The sequence below is a fragment of the Bos taurus genome, chromosome 24, assembly GCF_002263795.3.
Source record: "Bos taurus isolate L1 Dominette 01449 registration number 42190680 breed Hereford chromosome 24, ARS-UCD2.0, whole genome shotgun sequence".
NCBI lineage: Eukaryota > Metazoa > Chordata > Mammalia > Artiodactyla > Bovidae > Bos > Bos taurus.
This window is the reverse complement of record NC_037351.1, coordinates 32,850,179-32,871,477: the sequence shown is the minus strand read 5'-3', so window position 1 is coordinate 32,871,477 and position 21,299 is coordinate 32,850,179. Positions and strand designations below refer to the sequence as shown.

The 21,299-nt window shown below is 43.1% G+C and overlaps 1 protein-coding gene across 3 annotated transcripts in view; it reads left to right on the top strand.

The window, feature by feature from the left end:
* The window catches only part of LAMA3 (laminin subunit alpha 3), a 260,515-nt gene that overhangs the window by 99,713 nt on the left and 139,503 nt on the right, over positions 1-21,299 (top strand). For all 3 annotated transcript variants that reach the window (XM_024984437.2, XM_059881027.1, XM_059881028.1), the window contains 11 exons: positions 1,917-2,054; positions 3,016-3,062; positions 4,019-4,118; positions 4,823-4,875; positions 5,337-5,442; positions 6,205-6,304; positions 9,860-10,016; positions 13,516-13,648; positions 15,707-15,849; positions 19,689-19,786; positions 20,288-20,441. In XM_024984437.2, the coding sequence (XP_024840205.1) occupies positions 1,917-2,054; positions 3,016-3,062; positions 4,019-4,118; positions 4,823-4,875; positions 5,337-5,442; positions 6,205-6,304; positions 9,860-10,016; positions 13,516-13,648; positions 15,707-15,849; positions 19,689-19,786; positions 20,288-20,441 (1,229 nt within the window). The remainder of the gene's footprint in view (positions 1-1,916; positions 2,055-3,015; positions 3,063-4,018; positions 4,119-4,822; positions 4,876-5,336; positions 5,443-6,204; positions 6,305-9,859; positions 10,017-13,515; positions 13,649-15,706; positions 15,850-19,688; positions 19,787-20,287; positions 20,442-21,299) is intronic.

Genomic DNA, 21,299 nt, shown 5'->3' with positions numbered 1-21,299 from the left:
AGAGCCTTGTGGTATTTCCAAGAGTGAGAAACAGGCTGCCAGTGTTGGGTTTGAGTTTGGGATCTGGCAGCTTTCATCGATAAGCTGGATAGAAACCCAAAGTGTGATGCCAGATTGAGTCATTCACAATTTAAAATAATGTACCTGTGTTTAAAGCCGTGTCTTTGTTTTCACCTCTGGAGTGTATCTGCATCTTCCGAGGCTCCTTAGACAACCCCTCTGGTCCTGGGAGGAGTCAGTGTTAATTTCACCCATGTGATGCTGGCTGGAGCTGCCTCCTCTGTTGCTCCGGGCTCCTGTTGCTGCTCCGACTGCCAGCATGAGTGTTTGCTCTCTGCATTCCCTTCCTTAAAGGAAGAAGAGCAGAGAGGACCTGTGTCAGGGATCTCCAGAGGGACAGAACCCATAGGATGTGTCTGTACAGTAAATCCCCCACCTGTGAACGAGTTCCAGCCCCAGAGCACGTTCATTCGTCCAACAAAGTAAGCCTAGGTACCCCACTGACACAATTGGTTATACAGTACTGTACTCTGTATGCTTAGTCGCTCAGTAGTGTCCAACTCTTTGTGCCCCCATGGACTGTACCCCGCCAGGCTCCTCTGTCCATGGGATTCTCCAGGCAAGAATACTGGAGTGGGTTGCCATGCCCTCCTCAGGGGATCTTCTCAACCCAGGGATGGAACCTAGGTCTCCCACATTGCAGGTGGATTCTTAACCATCTGAGCCACCAAGGAAGCCCCTGTACAGTACTGAAATGGGTTTATAATACTTTTCACACCAAGAATACATAAAAAACAACCATGAAAAATAAAGAAAGCACTTTTAACCTTATAGTACTGTACCTTGAAAAGTACAGTAGTACAGTACAAGGGCTGGCATACAGGGGCTGGCATCGCCTGAACAGGCAAGAAGAGTTACTGACTGGAGGAGGGAGAGGAGGTGGGAGATGGTAGACCTGAAGGATCGTCAGCAATAGGGGACGGAGGGCAGGCTGCGGTTTCACTTCTGCCTGTCATTGGAGGAACACAGGTTTGCATCTTTGAAAGCTTGCAACTTGAGGGTTTGTATGTAAGGGGCCTACTATATCTATAGCTATAGATAGATGTAGATACAGATAGATTTAAGGAATCAGTGCATGTGTTTGTGGGGCTAGTGCATCTAAAATCTTCAGGGCGGACGAGTAGGCTGGAGACCCAGGGAGGGAGGGGGGAGTTGATGCTGCAGCTGGCGTCCACGGGCCGTCTGGAGGCGGAATTCCTTCTTCCTCCTGAACCTCACGCTCTTCTCATATGGCCTTCAACTGATGGGACGAGGCCCACCCAGACTGTGCAGAGTAACCTGCTTTACTTGAGGTTAGCGGACTTAAATGTTCGTCACATCTAACAAAGCACCTTTTCAGCTGTACTTGGTGTTGAGCCAACATCTGAGCCCTACAGCCTAGGGAACGTGCAAGCATAAACCATCCCAGAACCCAAGAACGTTTCCTCAGTTGTCTGCCCTTGGGCAGGGACCTGATCTCTGCAGACAGGCATGGAGGGATTGTGGGGCCTCGGAGGATGCTGGCCCGGATAGCCGAAGGGCTGAGTCCTTGTCCAGCTGTCTGATGTGAGCTGGCTGAGCGGCACTAGGCCTGTTTCTTCTTTCTTATGTTTAGTTTCTTAGGACCATGTCACTAATTCTCTAGTCCCTCTCCTGGAGTTCTACCCCACTGGATTCTTGTCAAGTAGATGCTAATATTATTCCCACTTAAAAAAGGGGAAACTGGTTTTTAGAGCAACAGAGCAATCTGTTTCAGGTTCTAAGTCTGATTAGAGGTGATGCTGGAACTGCCTTTGGGTCTTTGGGGCCCCACCTCCGTACTCTTACGCAGGTCCGGGTGCCCCTGCTGTGGGTCTGACTGAGGTCTTTTCGTCCAGCCTGCCAGTGTTCAGCCCTTGGGTCCTACCAGACGCCCTGCAGCCCAGTCACTGGACAGTGCGAGTGCCAGCCGGGGATCACGGGACAGCGGTGCGACAGGTGTCTCTCGGGCGCCTCTGATTTCCCCCACTGCCAAGGTAGGGAAGACCGCAGATGGCTGGAGGGTGGGCTCCTCTCCACTTTGTGCGTGTGGCCAGCCTCCCAGAGAAGCCTGCAAAGCCTGCCAGACCCACCGCTGGCCACTGCTTCACTTTTAACCCTGATCTGTCTGATTCTTCCCCTTGTAAGGTGAGATTGACTAAGGCAAGAAATTAATTAATTGTAGACATAATTTTAGTACGGGCGGAGAGCAAAGGGGCTGTGATAATGAAGGAAGTAAGTCTTGGTTAACTAAAAAATGTACTTACAAATTCTATAACAGCTAATTGTTAGTGTGTTAGTCACTCAGTTGGGTCCATGACTGTAGCCCACCAGGCTCCTCTGTCCATGGAATTCTCCAGGCAAGAACACTGGAGTGGGTTGCCATGCCCTTCTCCAGGGGATCTTGCCTCAAACTCCAGTCTCCTACATTACAGGCAGATTCTTTACCTTCTGAGCCACCAGGGAAGCCCAGCATCAAATTGGACAATTAAAAAAAAAAAAAAAAACTCTTTGTATAATACTGCCCTCTTCTGGATAATTCTAAGGATATTCAAAATTCTAGACTTGTTTCCCCAGTCTCCTTTTCGTCATTTGGAAATGAACTTTTAGGAGGAGGCAGGGAAGAGAGTCGTTGGGTGACCAAAAGGGTGATTTGGAGAGTAAGGACCATGAAGGCTATTAGAGGTGTCTTTTTCTGAATTACTGAGTTGGTCCAGAAGTTCTTTTGAGTTTTACCATAAGATGTTATAGAAAAACGCAAATAAACTTTTTGGTCAACTGAATACATGCAAAGACCTTGCCACCCATCTATCAAAAAATATAAATATAGATGCACTAGTTTTAAAAACAAGGAAAACTTAAAGAAAAAAAACTTTGAAACATCAAAACAAAGGGACAAATGAACATTAAAACCCCAGACATTTCTATACCATATAACTATTTATATATCATATCCAGGCTCCAGCAACGTCTGTGACCCAGCCGGAACTGTGGACTCCAGTTTGGTAAGTAGAAGATTGTTAAAGCATTGCAGTTCTAACTATTATTCTGATATTTATTTGAGACTGACACATTTGTGAGCTTCCTGAAATTCAAAGTAAATTAAAATACGACCTGAGGCTGAATTGCTTGATGAGGCTATCGCTCTTTTTCAAAGTGCATATATGATATTGTAATTTCTTTTGGTCAAAACCAAAAGAATACAGTTTATTTAAACTTTTGTAGAATTGTAGAGTCCTAGTGTTCCTCTGAAGGCATTACCTCCCTAGAGACCTGCATATAAGCCTGACATAGATAATTAAAATTAAAAAAATCAAAGGCCAGTAAACGTTTAATTAAGCTGTCTGTGTACAGAGTAATTGTAGTCTGCTTGATGTTACTCCAAGCACAGTGCTGTGGCATTCTGATTCATTTTCTAAGCAATTTAGAAATTATCTTCTTAGCCTCAGAGCCTGCAAAAGCTGGAACCCCAGGTTCTGGAGGGAAAGTAGGAGAAAGTTCTCTATCCTCACTGTGGGACTTGATGATGTTTAAGCAAGGAGGTGACTCTTGCATATTATAAACACACTTGCAGATAAATCTAATTTCTACTGAATTTCAGCAAGTTAAATGTTCAGATATTTTCCGTTTAGATTTATATCCACGGTGTAACAGAATCCACAGATAATGACCATGTTGTAAATAAGAATCATTAAGATTTTCTCCTAATGATTTTTTCTTATTCTGAATTTTCCAATTTTGTTTTAAGCACATATATGGATTCTGTGTATAACAAATAAGCAAATAGTAAAACAAAAGCAATTAGCACATTGTTAAAATCAACCCAGTACTTTCACTCCCCCTGAATATACTTAATTTACTTTTCATGGCCAAAATATATTTCTGTGACAAGCTTTTCTCAGAATGCTTGTTTGGGAACCTCTTCATTCTAAGATGTCAGATGATTAATTTTCTTTTAAAGGGCCATTGCCAATGCAAGCTTCATGTTGAAAGTCCTTCGTGTAGCATCTGCAAACCATTATATTGGAATCTGGCCAAAGAAAACCCTGATGGATGCTCAGGTAAGGTTTCCTGTGTTCAGTGTTTTTAATATATTGTAACTTCCTCTTAATTTTCTCTACCTCAGTGACTCAACTCACAAAAGAGCTATTGATTTAATCCATTCAGTTTGTTTGAAATTCCATATAAATGTTTTGATGTCTCACCCCCCGACTTTTGGCAGAACTTCTGTCATTTTCGAAATCTCAGCAAGGGATTTATATCCTGTTTCCATATGTATCATGTTGTTTATGATGGCAGCTGCTTGATAAATGGTTTTTCTGCCTTGTTTTTATAATCCACACTTTCCGGTTTCATTTTATTTTCATTTTATGTTTAGTTGGAAGCCAGGATAGAACTGAAAAACACCAAGTTAAAGATAGCTCAGTGGAGTGAATATTTTTCAATAGGGTATATTTTCATGTAAGCGTATCAGTAATAACCTTGACCTTAGAATCGATTAAAAATCCCATGACAGTGCAGCTTTTGTCATTTATGAGTGGTCATAAATGAACCAGTACTTCTTGTAGGTAGATGGTATTGATCCAGTTGTTGGGTTCTGCTGAGCCCAGGAAGCAATCCAGTGTTAGGCCTGATGGATGCAAACTGGAATTCTGTTGGAGCATGCTGGAAAGTCATTGCACCTCTATTATTACTAATGTGTCCTGTAGAGGCAGAACTGGCCTTTCTGTAACCTTGGTCCAAGAATGCTCTCTTCTCTTCCCAGAATGCCGATGCCACGTGGCGGGAACCATGAGCGGAATTGGAGAGTGTGGGCAGGTAACGTGGGCCAATTTTTCCTGGGATGTTGGTGGAATATAGTAACAGTTAATTGTGGGATTTCTGCAGGAGGGGGTTGGTACCTCTGTAATTGTATAGCATGTGGCCATCTTCATGGGAGTTTTCAGATCCCGGCTCCCCTGCTTCATAGGACAAAACAAGCCAGTTTGAAATCTTGAAGATTACCAAATTCTGTGAAAAAGTAGTGAAAGTTGCTCAGTTGTGTCCAACTCTTTGCTACCCCATGGACTGTAGCCCACCAGGCTCCTTTGTCCATGGGATTTCCCAGGCAAGAATAATGGAGTGGACTGCCATTCCCTTCTTCACAGGATCTTCTCGACCCAGGAATTGAACCTGGATCTCCTGCATTGTGGGCAGATTCTTTACCATCTAAGCCACCAGGGAAGCCCAGCAAATTCTGTAATCTCACCAAATTTTGTCATCTGCTTATTGTTCTGCAGTTAGATGGTGACTGTCATTGTAAATCCCATGTTGGTGGCGATTCCTGTGACACATGCGAAGATGGATATTTTGCTTTGGAAAAGAGCAATTACTTTGGGTGTCAAGGTAAATTCTCCCAGAGGTTCCTGTGTAAGGCAAAAATGTTGATGGGCAAAGACTGTCAGAGTAACCTTGCTTCTGAGTTCACTGTCTTCTTGCTGACTTTCTGATAGAATGGGACTGAAAAGTCCTGTCTAGGGAAATTGGCCAAAATTCCTTTAAGACAAATAGTAAATTTCAGCCAGAGCCGCTTCCCCTTGTCTTCTACAAGCACACTGTTGGGTCAATTATAAAAAATCACAATTGGGGTGTGGGGGAGCCCTGGGGGAGATGTAAATAACATCAAGACTTAGTCATTTTAGAGATAAATTTAAATGTAAATAACATCTTGAATTAGTCATTTTAAAGATAAATTTGAAATATTAAAAAAGTTCACACAAGATAATACCATGTTAAATAATACAATTGCAGGAGTGGTCGCCCCACAAGGCCACTCTACGATCTTTCAAGCAGCCTCTCCTTGGCACCTACTGTGTGCAACATACTGTGTTGTGAAATCGTGTTTAGCTCCTGGGCTGCTGCTACCTACGTGGTACAGCAGAGTTGGAAGTGGCCTACAAGTGCATCTCTGCTTTTCAGGTGGACTCTTGAGGCGGGGGGCATGCCATCTTACTCTGGGATTTTCCTACAAATTTCAAATACCTCCTGGATGCGTCTGGGGAAAGGAGGCAACCCGGGCTTCCTGGTTTCCACTCCTCATAGAGGGAGGGAAGGCCTCCAGCCTGGAGATGCTGTGATGGGTGACCCCAGCCGTTTCCTGACTCTCAGGGTGTCAGTGTGACATCGGTGGAGCCGTCACCCCTGTGTGCAGCGGGCGCTCCGGAGTCTGCCAGTGCCGAGAGCATGTCGTGGGGAAGGCCTGCCAGCGGTGAGTCCTCAGGGAGATGCCTTTGTGTTCCGATGTTGTGAAGCCTTTCTCAGAGTCCTGTCTGTGCTGACAGTCCTAGGGAGAGAGAAGCGATCCCACGGTGAGAGAACAGGAAATGAAGCTGTACTGTTATTTGCAGTCTAGATACGCGTCTGTGAGTCCAGTTAAAGCAGGAGGTAAAGAGACTTCCCTGGCGGTCCAGTGGTTACAACTTCGCCTTCCAAAGCAGGGGATATGGGCTCGATCCCTGATCAGAGAGCTAAGATCTCACATGCCTCACAGCCAAAAAAAGCAAAGCATAAAACAGAAGCGATACTGTAGCAAATTCAGTAAAGACTTTAAGAAAGGTCTACATCAAAAAATAATCTCTTTTTTTAAAAAAAAGCAGGAGGTATAAAGTTGCTCTAAAATGATACCACTTTGCAGATCACAGAGTGGCCTCACTGGAAAGTTCCCAGAGGGGCAGAAAGCCAGGTGGGTGAGTCTTGGGCTGGAGGCAGGAGGTGGGTTCTCATGGATGAACATCCATGTGAACTCCCAGCCTGGAGGAGCCTGGCACTTGCACCTTCTGCTTCTTTTTTGGGTCCCATGACTGTGGGGCTTGGGTGCTGGGGGGTAAGACAGCTTTAGGAATGGGAGGAAGTCCCCCGTCTCATGCAGAAGCAAATCACAATGAACGGAAGGAGCAAGGGAGCCAAGTGAAACTGAGGTCCCAGAGGGACTATATCGGGTATGGTGCACACAGCCTCTGTCCTGTTTGTTTAGCAGTTTCTATATTTATCTGAAACCATAATCTATCCATAAGTGTCCCTCTGTGGAGGGAAGAAAAATCTAATTTTTAATATACTGACTTTGAATCATTTGCTGAAACTCTTGTGACATGCAACTTCTTCTAAATCTCATCTTCACTGTTTCTGCCTTGTCACCAGGTTAATAAAGAGATCTTTAATGAGGTCAAGTGAACCATCTTATTTATTGATAGAATGGAACATCTCTCCTTTTCCTTGATGTTCCCAGCATTTGAGGTCTCAGGCTCAGAGCTGCTCAGCTGTGCTTTCTCCTGCTCTTTCTAAATAAATGGTGGTCATAGGGGTTCCTAATAAAATGAGTGTGAAGAAGGGCACATCTGTAGTTTTGTCTTCCTGTAGACCAGCAAGGCTTACGATGGAACAGAGGAACTTTGTGAATTGGCTCAGAAACATTCTCCACCCATGTTTTGCTTCTTTCCTCCCTCCTGTTGATAAAGCGAGCTTTCCCCCTATTTAACTAGCATGAGTGTTTTCTCCTTCCCGCTATGTAGGTGATTGGCTAACTTGGAAGTTGAAGTAATGTGTCAGAATAAATTACCCAAATTATCCTGAGGCCAAAATACTGACATTACAGTCAATACATACATACATGGGTTGTGTTGTGTTAAGTCACTTCAGTTGTGTCCGACTCTTTCCAACCCCGTGGACTCTAATCCACCAGTCTCCTCTGTCCATGGAATTCTCCAGGCAAGAATACTGGAGTGGGTTGCCATGCCCTGCTCCAGGGAATCTTCTTGATGGACGGATCGAACCCACCTCTCTTATGTCTCCTGCATTGGCAGGCAGGTCCTTTACCACCAGCACCACCTGGGAAGCTCCACGTATATACCTATGGGATTTAAATTGTCCTTCGATTTAGTAGTGAAAAATACTGAAATAAAAGGTTAGCAAACCAGAAATGTAGATGCCACACCACCTTTCTTCCAGGTTGATAAATCTTGCATCTTTTTGCCCTCAGTTCCTCCAAATGTTTGTTTATAATATGCATTTTTAGTTTTCCCTACAAGTTTAGAAAGCATTCACACTCACTTTGTTTTCTAAAGTTTTTGTGATAATGTCATATATATTCATTGTAAAATTTTGAGGAGTACCTGAAAGTAAAAAGGCAAAGGGAAGACTTCATTCTACCACCCAGAGATAACACCTTTTAATATTTTTTTGGTATATTTTCTGGGCTTTTTCTATGAATAAAAATTAGTATTGAATTTGTTTCATGTAATTTATATCAATATCTTCACATGGTATCATGAACATATTCCATTGTAATTAAGTAGTGTTAAAATATTAATGGTTACATAATATTTTAAACTTTCTTTGATTATTTCATAATTGTACATTTGTATTGTTTCCAAGTTTTTCACTATTATATACATTCTTTTATGTTAATTTTTGACCCTATAAAATCATTCTTTAGAAAATATTTCCCAAGGTAGAATTACTAGGTCAATGAGAATGAACATTTTTAAGGCTCTTCATAAATTAGCTCCAGAGAAATTGTAAGCACTCCTAATTCTACTTGCAGTATCGGAGCAGACCTTTTATTTTCCTTGACTAATTGGTCTTTATGGTTTTAAATCCATCAACACCTATTAGCTTGGGACTGGATTCTCAAAATCCTACCATTCTGAAGGACTTAAAGGTGTTTGAATATAAAATGTCACAGAAGGTTTAGAATATTTTGGTTTTGTTTTTTAACTTTTCTCACTGGCATGTGGAATCTTAGTTCCTCAGTCAGGGGTGGAACCCGTACCCCCTGCACTGGACGACCAGGGAAGTCCTGAGTTAGAACAATTTTGATCCTTCTCTGTGGTTACCAATATTGGACTCCTGAGTCCATTTACAGGCATACAATAAGAGAAGACAAGGCATAGAAAAGTCATTCTAATGATCAAAACATATATGTGTATGTAGAGAAAATGTATTTAACTTCTAATCTTAGCTTAGGAAAGTATTTGTCATAATGTAATATGTATTCACGGTAAAATTTCACTGTTGTATTCACTATTATATCTATGCTGCTTAGCAACAGTACTTGGCAAAGACATTCAGTTCAGTTTAGTTCAGTCACTCAGTCGTGTCTTGACTCTTGCGACCTCATGAACCACAGCACGCCAGGCCTCCCTGTCCATCACCAACTCCTGGAGTTCACTCAAACTCATGTCCATCGAGTCAGTAATGCCATCCAGCCATCTCATCCTCTGTCATCCCCTTCTCCTCCTGCCCTCAATCTTTCCCAGCATCAGGGTCTTTTCAAATGAGTCAGCTCTTTGCATCAGGTGGCCAAAGTATTGGGGTTTCAGCTTCAACATCAGTCCTTCCAATGAACATCCAAGACTGATCTCCTTTAGGATGGACTGGTTGGATCTCCTTGCAGAGACATTAATATTTATGTAATCAGTGAATATGAGTATATAAATGAATGATTTTATGGCAAATAACCCAGTTTGACTTTGCTAAATGGTTGGTAACCATTTAGAACATTTCAGAGGATGCCGTCACTGGGTTGTTCTTAATTATTTTCTCTAACTGGAATGAGTAGGAGTTGGATGTATTTTTTGTGAATGTTTACATGAGTTAAAGCAATAATTTAGAGAAAAAGCAGGGAGCCTCTCTCCCTTGTCCATATTTAATGTGTTCTGTTAATTATGGGGAGTTCTTTTAGTGCCACCTACTGGGATTAAAGGATATTTGGGTTATCAATGAACCTCACTTCACTGTATGCTCGTTTACTTTTTATTTATAAAAGGCCTGAAAACAACTACTATTTTCCGGATTTGCATCACATGCGGTATGAGATTGAAGACGGCACTACACCCGGTGGAAGAGCACTTCGGTTTGGGTTTGATCCTCTGGAGTTTCCAGAGTTCAGCTGGAGGGGGTACGCTCAGATGACTCCGGTACAGGTAAGCAGCCAAGGGGACCAGCCTCAGGGCACAGCCGCCCAGGCGTTCGCCCACAGCTCTCTCAGCGGGTCCCCCAAAAGGTGGACTCTCCCCAAAACTGACTCCAGCATTCTTGTTCTGCGGAGTATGGATGGGGCTCGGGCTAAGGTTGGATTTTATATTAAGCGTATATATCGATTTCAAAGCTTACTGTTACTTTAATTTGGTCACCAAGTCAGAAAATGAAGCCATTAAAGATGGTGTTTATCCCTGGAGACTTTTTTAAAAATTGTGTAACTTTTAAATTTCAGCATAATAAAAATAATTCAAAAAAGTAACACAGACTATTGTCTAAAAAGTTTACAGCACATACACAGGTAAGAGAAAAGCCACAAGTGAGAAAGGTTTCCTCCAACACTTAAAAAAAAACATGAAATCGTCAAATAAAATAAACAATGTACAAAATAAGCAATGTATGAGGAGATAATCCCTTAAAGAAATTTTCACAAACCTGCTCTTCTTTATTCTGACTATATAAATTTAGGTGATACTAAACATAAATTGTGTCCTATTGTGTCTAATATGTTGACTGTCAGCTCCATTCTTTTTATAAGAAGTTTCCCAGGGACTTCCCTGACCATCAAGTGGTTAAGACACTGCAGGGGGCTCAGGTTCAATCCTTGGTCGGAGAGCTAAGATCCTGCATGTTTCGAGGTGTGGCAAAAAAAAAAAAAAAAAAATTAATTAAAAAGAAGTTTCCCAAATGAGATTAGGCTCTATTTTAACATGAGAGACCTTTTTCTTTAAAGCCATTTGTGGAGAATAAAGATGAGTTGACAAATAATGCTAATAAAACCTGTATTGCTGATTTTTGACCAATACTTAAAAAAGATTTTTTTTTAACTCTGAATTACTATATGAACATAAACTAAGATAGAGGAGGAGTTGTAGTCAGTGCTATTCCATTTTTCTTTCCATATTTCTCCTTTCCTTCAGTCCTCTCTACTGTCTCCATTTCTTTTGGCTTTGCAGTGGAATAATTAAGGAATTTACACATTGCCTGTTTGCCTTTGGAAAATGTTGCCTATGCAACATTTGTAACAACATTTCTGTATTATAGTCATTGAGTAGTTTTGTTCTTAGAATTTCCCTTTGAGGTTGTTCTCTTTAAGCTGTTGCTTAGTGGAGAAATTGAGAATCAAGAGGCAAGTTGATGATAATTGTAAGTCAGTACATGTTGCAACCAGGAGTCCGAAAGCCACAGCTGAAGTTCCCGTGTGCCGCAACCAGGACCTGGCGCAACTAGATAGGTAGATAGACAGATAGATAAAATAACTTAAAAAATCAGACAGCTCTTAGAGAAACAGGGATGGGCTCACAATTCCCTAGGAGCCCTCATTGATTCTAATGTTGCTACTCGCCTGGCAAAGTCCCCTATCTAGGTTGCCTTTCTTTAACAGTACCTAGCAATCTTAGGGAGAAGGCAATGGCACCCCACTCCAGTACTCTTGCCTGGAAAATCCCATGGACAGAGGAGCCTGATGGGCTGTAGTCCATGGGGTTGCAAAGAGTCGGACACGACTGAGCGACTTCCCTTTCACTTTTCACTTTCATGCACTGGAGAAGGCAATGGCAACCCACTCCAGTGTTCTTGCCTGGAGAATCCCAGGGACTGGGAGCCTGGTGGGCTGCTGTCTGTGGGGTCACACAGGGTCGGACAGGACTGAAGCGACTTAGCAGCAGCAGCAGCAGCAGTCTTAGACACTTCACTGTTTACTGTTTTCCCCAAATATAGCAATTCTTTTGTTCCCTCCTCTTACTCCACTGTTCAGAAAAAGGCAGGGATTCCACTGAGTCATAATAGGATGTGAGTGCAGTGACTAAGAGCCCAGTTAAGGTATATACCTCCTCCCAGGTATTTGCAGTTTGAGAGAATAGCTGGTTAACACAAAAGAATGAATTTCTAATGATGGATTTTTCTGTTAGTATTTTTAGTCAGAGAACTTGGGTGGTGTTGCCTAGAATCACCACTTACTTTACTCTGCCCTTAATACATTCTTGCATTATTATTTTCCAGTGTGGAATTAACTCTTAAAGATGTGAAAATGAAAGTGTTAATCCCTCACTTGTGTCTAACTCTTTGGGACCTCACAGACGGTAGCTCACCAGGCTCCTCTGTCCATGGGATTCTCCAGGCAAGAATACTGGCGTGGGTTGCCATTTCCTTCTCCAGGGGATCTTCCTGACCCAGGGATCAAACCTGGGTCTCCTGCATCGCAGGCAGATTCTTTACCATCTGAGCCACCAGGGAAGCCCTAGAATCAACCCTTAAAGATGAATTCCATCAAATTGTGAGGGCCATGGAGATCCTCAGTGTGGGTTGGCTGCCACCTCTTCTCTCAGAGCAAGGGATTCTACTTAGCTCCAGTCTTTACTGTCATCGAGGTCTCACTCAACAAAAATCCCCTTCGTTTCAACCAAAGGAGCTGAAGGAAAGGCCTAAAGAACTACTGATTTAGAAATTTCCATGTTTCATGAACTTTCCTTGGGATGCAACTAGATCTGGACATGTGGTCTGTGGTTCAGAATTGAAGTAGTCCAGACTCTCCTTCAAGGTCGTGGGCACAGCAACACTTACACAGCATTGTATGAGGACCAGAGACCTGGGGACCAGCAGAACTCCCTGTCCCCAGCAGAGAGCCCATGTTTTTCTCCAATAGGGATTGAGATAAATCCCATATTATTTAGCAGGTGTATTTTAGTTACTTCCAGATCTCATCCTTTCCTTGGGCTTCCTTGCTGGCTCAGATGGTACAGAACCTGTCTGCAATTCAGGGGATCTGGGTTTGATCCCTGGGTCTGGAAGATCCCCTGAAGAAGTGGGTAGCTACCCAGTTCAGTATTCATGCCTGGAACATCCCATGGACAGAGGAGCCTGGTGGGCTACAGTCCATGGGCCCACAAAGAGTCAGACACGACTGAGCAACTAACCCTCACTTTTCCACAACCTCTTCTTGGCCTCCACTGGTTTCTGTGACTGTTTCAAGTGTTATGTATGTGAAGTAGACTCCGGAGTTGTCTCTTCCTGATGGGGCTGGTGGTGGTCTCTAACATACTTTCTTTTCCTTCTCTTCTGTCTTTATTTCTCCCAGCCAGTGGTGGTTGCCCCTGTCATTGTGGCTTTTCCTAAACTAATTCATCTAACCTTCTGCTCTGTAAGCCTGATTGCTAAAAGGTCAAAAGAGGAGCTTGGTTGCTGAGGGGAGTGTGTTTTCACTGTGACTTTAATTGTAAGCGATTTTAATTGATTGGCTGACTTGCCTGTTTTCATGTTTCACAGAGTTAGTCACTTGGTGCTTGTTGAGTGGGTGTGCATGTGGTGTTATTTGAGTGTGTGTGTGGGTGTGGGTGTGTATAGTGAAGCCCAGTAGTGAAACTTTTGAATAACGTCACTGTTTGGCTAACATTTCTTTTAACCAGTTGTCTCTTCTATACTTTATGGGTTTTTGGTATTTTTCAGAATGAAGTAAGAATCATGTTAAATGTGGGGAAGTCAAGTCTCTCCTTGTTTCATGTTGTTCTAAGATATATGAACCCTGGAACTGAAGCAGTATCTGGTCGTATAACCATTTATCCATCCTGGGCTAAGGCAGGTGAGTAAATTTTCAAGCCGCTTTTGGATGAAGTGATTTATTAGTGAAACAGTTTCTCCAATTTTTGCAAAGTTGGTCTTTTCCGAAAACATGAAGACTGCAATGATCGGGACCCTTATGGTCTGTCCTTTGTACCTTTTCTGTCTCTAAACGTTCTGCATGTTTAAGTTGTGCTGTTAAATTTGTTATTAACTGTCATTAAAAAAATCAGTATAACAGTCTGTGTACCCTGGCTGAACCCCATGGCTTATCACATCACCACAGGGTGAAGCTGATTTATAGCTCATTCAGGTAAATTGGGTGTCACTTTGCAGAGTTACTTGAGGGGCCTTGGCCTCCTGCCCTAAATTCTCCCATTGTTTCAGGCAAACCAAGTAATTCAAGGAGAAAGGGGTGAGGATAGGAGTTTTTAAGACGAAAGTGGTAGGGACTTCCCTGGAGGTCCAGTGGTTAAAACTCCGCTTCCACTGCAGGGGACAGGGTTCAATCCCTAGTCAGGGAACTAAGATCCCACTCGCGGTGTGGCATGGCCAAAATATAAATAAATAAATAAAATGCTTTAAAAAGGATGAATGTGGCAAAGCATGAAGCCCAAGAGGGCTGCAGAAAGGAGCATGCCAATCTCATTTAGGGGTGAGAGACTCCTGAGGACAGAGGAGGGGCCCAGTCAGAGGGCAGTTCCCACCACAGTCAGAGATGAGGCCTGAACCTCTGTTCTGCAGTGGGTGAGGGCTTCTCTTGGTCCTGGAAACAGATTCCAGGAATATACTAGTATGAATTCCACAGGAATACAAAATGGCACGAGTGGAAATCTAATTTAGGATGGAAATTTAAGCGTCTTCATTGAGTATCCACGACAGATTGGGACTTGGAGTAAGAAATGATGTTCCTATGCTGTGTCATTCAAGCTTACAAGGGTGGAGGTTGATTTCTTGTTGTTTAGTTGCTAAGTCATGTCCGACTCTTTGCGACCGCATAGACTCTAGCACATTAGTCTCCCTGTCCATGAAATTCTCCAGGCAAGAATACTGGAGTGGGTTGCCATTTCCTTCTCCAGGGGATCTTCTCCACCCAGGGATGGAACCCGTGTTTCCTCCACTGGCAGGCAGTCATTTACCACTGAGCCACCAGGGAAGCCCAGAGGTTGATTCAGAGTATCTAATAGGACGGATTGGCAAGCTTGCTTTATTATTTCAAGAAAACTCCAGCATCTATTTCCTCACATGATGAGAATTTTGAGAACTGAAGAGGGCTGAGGTGGAAATAGCTGAGAGGTGTAGTAAATTTTCTAAGCACACAGCTGATCTCTGTGGACAAGCCCCAGTCTTCAGACCCCAAACTCTTATGGACCCACTGCCTTCCCAGTGACAGCGTCATCAGCAGTTTGTCACCTTTCCTAAGCCCCCACGTCTGAGTCAGGAGCCCAGTTGTATATTCTTTAGTGACCTGCTTCCCAGGTGGCGCTAGTGGTAAAGAACCCACCTGCCAATGCAGGAGACTTAAGAGACACAGGTTTGATTCTTGGGTCAGGAACATCCCCTAGAGGAGGGCATGGCAACCCACTTCATTATTCTGGCCTGGAGAATCCCATGGACAGAGGGGCCTGGTGGGCTACAGTCCATTGGATCGCAGAAAGTCAGATACGACTGAGCAGTTGAGCACACATCAATAGAAATTTTAAAAAATCAATTACATATAAAGAAAAGGGAAAAATAGTTTAGTATCTATGTAATATATTGAATACTTACTATGTACAACAAACTTTTCTAAGCAGTTTGCATGTCTTCATATATGTAATAAATTTTAAAATGACTCACAGTCACAGCATAGATAGCCACTGCTAGTATCTTATCAATATGTTGCTAGTCTGTTTTATACACAGGCATATGCATTCATGCTGTTGTTGAAGATAAGATCAGTAAATCTGGTCAGTTCATATGATCAGTGAAGCATCTGAAAGTTTCTCAGATGTAAACTGAATGTTTTAAGTTGAATATCTAAAATCAGAACACTGACTGCTCAAAAGATGCCCTAAGCAATTCTTTTCATTTCTGATAGGTGCTGCTCAAACCAAAGAGATCATATTCCAGCCGAGTAAGGAGCCAGCCTTTGTCACTGTACCTGGAAATGGTTTTGCAGACCCGTTTTCAATTGTACCAGGGACGTGGATTGCTTGCATTAAGGTGGAGGGAGTCCTGCTGGTAAGAGGGGGTTCTGAGTGGTGATTCTTCCCCTCTTAGAGATGGTCCATCCTTAGCGACCACAGTGAGCAGAAGACAAAAGAATCATAGCTGATTGCCTTTTAGATATAGGAACCTGTGGTGACATTTGTCCTTACATGGCGTAACAATATACGTTGTTCAGTCGCTAAGTCCTGTCTGACTTTTGCAATTCCATGGACTGCAGCCCGCCAGGCTCCTCTGTCCATGGGATTTGGCAGGCAAGAATACTGGAGTGGGTTGCCAGTCCCTTCTCCAGTGGATTTTCCCAACCCAGGGATCGAGGCTGCATCTCCTGCATTGGCAGGTGGTTCTTTACCACTGAGGTATCAGGGAAGCCCAGGCATAATAATATGGGAAACAAAATAGATTTTATAGTCTTCCAGCCAGTCTCTTACAGGCAAAAAAAAAAAAAAAATTGAACTCATGAAATTTTAACAGTATCAAAATAAATGTAAAACCTTGATGAGCCTATGTCCCAGCCTTTCAAAAATTTCTCTGGGATTTTTCATCATGAATCAGAAGGGTGATAAAAAAGATAACCTCTCTGGGAATCATGCAGAATGAATCAGAAGGAGCTAGAAGAAGAGAAGATGCTAAAATCAGTCCAGTTCTTGGTGGTGAAAAGAGAAGGGAGAGACAAAAAGCCAGTGCCTCTCTGTGACAGGCTTCCTGTGTCCTTCTGCGTTGACTGTGGTAATAGCATCACCAGATTACCCTGGACAAAAAACTCCTTGCCAGGGGAAGGGCTGTATCCTTGCACTTTAATAGAATTGCCAGAGAGGCCAGGGATGAAGCCTGCCTTCTCAGAGAGGCCAGGGATGAAACCTACCTTCTCAGATCTCTGCTTTGATGTCTGCTTTTGCTTATAGCAAGGTCTTTTCAAAACAGTCTTTGGTAGTTCTTGGTTTCATGTGCTCAGAGTGGAAAATGTAAAGCTTTTCCATCTGGCTCAACTCTTGATTGGCTAAATGAACAGATCTCAGGCAAGCTCTTTAACCCTCCACCTGCCCCACACAGAAGGAACCATGCTTATCCATATGGTGCTTTCCAAAGCTAGGATCTTATCAACAGAATGTGAAGCCTTAAGCTGTCCCTGCCTTTCTTGTGCTTCTTAGTAGAAAGCTTTGTTGCTTTACTAAAGTTTAAGGATGTTTCACAGATGTAGAAATGAGGAGGAAAATCCCATTGAGGCCAGTAATGGATACAAAGTTGGACTAATGGAAAGAAGAAGTTCATGATAAAAATTACTACATAGGCCATAGGCATGGAAAATTCTTCATGACGTTTAGCCGCTGCAGTTGTGTCATAATTCATATGTTATTGTTGTTCAGTTGCTAAGTCATGTCTGACTCAAAAATTCATATGTATGCTTCCATATTATGATCTCATCTCATTTTCTCTAGAAATATTTTATTGAGCACGCCTTATCAAACTTCACTGTTTTAGAATCTATGGGACCATAAAGTAATGGGGAAATACGGTCCCTGCCAAAGGAAAGCTTATTAACAGAGCAATAACCATTTAAAAATTAGTATTGGAGAAATGCAAATCACAGCTATAATGAGGTATCACCTCACACAGGTCAGCATGGACATCATTAAAAATTTTACAAATAATAATTGATGGAGAGAGTGTGGGGAAAAGGGAACCCTCCTACACTGTTGGTGGGAATGTAAGTTGGTGCAACCACTGTGTAAAACAGAATGGAGAGTCCTTAAAAAGCTAAAAATGGAGTTGCTGTGAAAGTGAAAATCGCTCAGTCATGTTCGACTCCTTGCAACCCCTTGGACTATAGAGTCCATGGAATTCTCCAGGCCAGAATACTGGAGTGGGTAGCTTTTCCCTTCTCCAGGGGATCATCCCAACCCAGGGACAGAACCCAGGTCTCCTGCATTGCAGGCGGATTCTTTACCAACTGAGCTATCAGGGAAGCCATATGATCCAGCAGTTTCATTCCTGGGCACGTATCCAGAGAAAACTCTAATTTGAAAAGGTACATGCACCCAAATCTTTATAACAGCATTATTTACAATAGCCAGCACATGGAAGGAACCTAAATGTCCATCAGCCGGTACATAGATAAGGAAGATGTGGTGTATATATACACAATGGGATACTGCTGCTGCTGCTAAGTCGTTTCAGTCGTGTCCGACTCTGTGCGACCCCATAGAGGGCAGCCCACCAGGCTCCCCTGTCCCTGGGATTCTCCAGGTGAGAATACTGGAGTGGGTTGCCATTTCCTTCTTCAATGCATGCATGCAGGCTCAGTCGCTTCAGTCGTGTCCAACTCTGTGTGACCCTATGGACAGCAGCCTACCAGGCTCCTCTGTCCACGGGATTCTCTAGGCAAGAATACTGGAGTGGGTTGCCATTTCCTTCTCCACAATGGGATACTACTCAGCCATGAAAAGAATGAAATAATGCCATTTGTAGCAACATGGATGGATCTAGAGATTATCATACTAAGTGAAGTAAATCAGAAAGAGAAAGACAAGTACCATATGGTATCTCCTATATATGAAATTTAAAGTATGATACATATAAACTTATTTATAAAATAAAAACAGACTCACAGACATTGGAAACAAACTTATGGTCACCAAAAGAGAAAGGGAGGAGTGGGGGATAAATTAGAAGTTTAAGATTAGCAGATACAAGCTACAGTGTATAAAATAGATAATCAGGTCCTACTGTATAGCATAGAGAACTATATCCTATAATAAATCATAATAGAAAGTACATATATATAACTGAATCACTTTGCTGTATACCAGGAACTAACACAACATTGTAAATTAACTATACTTCAATCAAAACTTTTAAAAAATTGCATTAAAACCCACTCAGGTATTAAGACCACTGAAGCCCCTACTTTTTCTCTCCCACACATTCTCCACTTCTTTGTTATAGACAAATTGAGGGCTGTGAAGAGAGAAAAGCCTTGTGGCCAGTATACGAGTCTCTCACTGTTATGACAAACATTCCCCCTCCTTCCCTGGGCAGATAGGCAGGGATGCTAGGATGGCAGAAGTCCAGCCTCTGGCCTTTTCTGAAGAGCTGCTTCTGCTAATCCCACCGTGGGCTCCACTTGGCAACCTCAGTGGAACATGTTCTTCCTCTCTGGTCCCAGGACAGGCAGTGGGCCAGGTTCAGGCTATGATTCACCAGGATCACAAAACATCACTTTTTACATGAAGCCAGGAGAGCGTTGCTCTGCTGGAGGAGTAAAAAGCCAGACTACATTATCTACAACTCTGGATCCTATAGGGATGAAGGCAACCAGCATGTCAAAAGAACATCTTTTCAATGGACAGTTTATTATTATCTTTAGTTCTGAGTTTATTAACAACCCAGAAGAACTGGTAAAACTTCCCTGAACTTTGGAAATAAAAATGTTTGCATGAAACGCTTATCTCTGATGCTTAAGAAGTGAAAGTATTAGTCACTCAGTTTTGTCTGACTCTTTGTGACCCCATGGACTGTAGCCCACCAGGCTCCTCTGTCCATGGAATTCTCCAGACATGAATACTGAAGTGGGTAGCCATTCCTTTCTCCAGGGGATCTTCTCGACCCAGGAATTGAACCTGGGTCTCCCACATTGCAGGCAGATTCTTTACTGTCTGAGCCACCATAGGTTGCTTGATGTGTTCTGATGAGTCAGGGGGCAGAAAGAAAAAGCAGTTGATATGGAGAATTTAACTAGAGTGCTTCACCTGGTTATTATTCATTTAGCTAGTATGTGCAGCTATTTTATCATTAACACTAACTTAGGGCTGCCCTCCTAATGAGTATTCATTGTTTTGGTCTTTATCTCCTAGGACTACCTGGTGCTGCTCCCCAGGGACTACTATGAGGCCCCCTCGCTGCAGCTGCCAGTCACAGAGCCGTGTGCCCACGTGGGCCATCCCCAAGAGAAGTTAGTATGGGCGGCCGGTGCATCATCGGGTCTTCTAACTCAGGAGCCTTGGGTTCAAGGATTCTCAATAGCCCTCAGGATCATGACTGCACAGGATGCTCTGGTTAATGACTCAATTGTGCCTTTTCTCTGTGGCAGTGACTGTGTTTCATGTAAGACTCACAAAGCACTTTGTACCCCGTAGCTAGGGCTTCAGAGTGATTCTCACCCTCTTACATGAGGAAGTGGCGATGTGTGCCCAAGTAATACGCTCAGGGTCATGCATCTAGTGAGGGGAAGAGCTTACAATGAATCTGAGTTTGTGGACCACTGCTTCTCCCATTCCTCATGCAGATGAAAATTTATCGCATGGTCCCTGTAGTAAGCACTTAGTAAGAGTTTGTTGAAGAGTGATGAGTGAATGAATGAATGCATGGGATGGATAAGAGTCCTGGGGGTGAACTTTGATCCTCTGTGTTATGTTCTCATTGTAACTGTTGCATTTTGTTGTTGTTGTTGAAGTTGTTTGCTTTACCAGCATTTGCCAGTAACCCGATTCCCCTGTGCCCTGGCTTGCGAGGCTAGACACTTCCTGCTTGATGGGGAGCCGAGACCTTTGGCGGTGAGGCAGCCCACCCCCGCACACCCGGTCATGGCGGACCTCAGTGGAAGAGAGGTGAGGCAGTCTTTTTTTGTTTTTCTATCAGGTATTTTACCACCTCCCTGTCCTTCTGCTGAAAATCCTTGGCCACAATTGCATCTCATATTCAGGTAAATCTGGAAGACCTCCCCAGAGGTGTTAATTAAAGGTGTGCTGAGCTCTCTGGTTCAGGCTGGGGCTGGGCAGTCCACCGCGCTGAGCCATGGGAGGGCTAGTTTTCCATCACTTTCTGTTCATGGCGGGCAACACGAGCAACCTCAGAATTTTTTCCTTTTGATTCTCTGGATTTACAAGGGGGCATCCTGTTCACCCTGATTCGGGGCACAATCTCTCTACAAAGCCTCCAGAAATCACACAGCTCACCCTAAAAGGATACAACGCTCACGGACTGCTCATCCCCTCGGGCTAGACGATTCGTAGCAGCTGAATTCCTTGAGCTCAGATTCTGGAACTGCTACACCCAAGGCACCTCCTTCCTGGCTCAGAGGACAGGTTACTACAGGTCTTGGCATTGCTTTTCTTCCAGGAGTTCTTTGAGCCTCAAAACAATTTAAGACTGTACAGTTTTAAGATTTGAGTTAGAAGTACTGTGTATCAACAATAAGAACTCATTACTTCAGAATGAAGACACACTCACACACAAAAAGCAAAACCTTTCTCTACAGTGTTTCCATTCCTTACTTTTTACAGTGTTCTCTGTTTTGTACCCTTGAGGAAAACGTTCATCTGGGATTAAATCCATGAAATGAAAATATATGCAGTATTCTCACTCACCATTTTGATGTGTATCTTTTTGTAAACTACATTCCTAACATTTTCAAGGTAGAAGTTGTAGGAGTTTGATGGTATTTCTTAAGTTTAGTCTTTATTTTA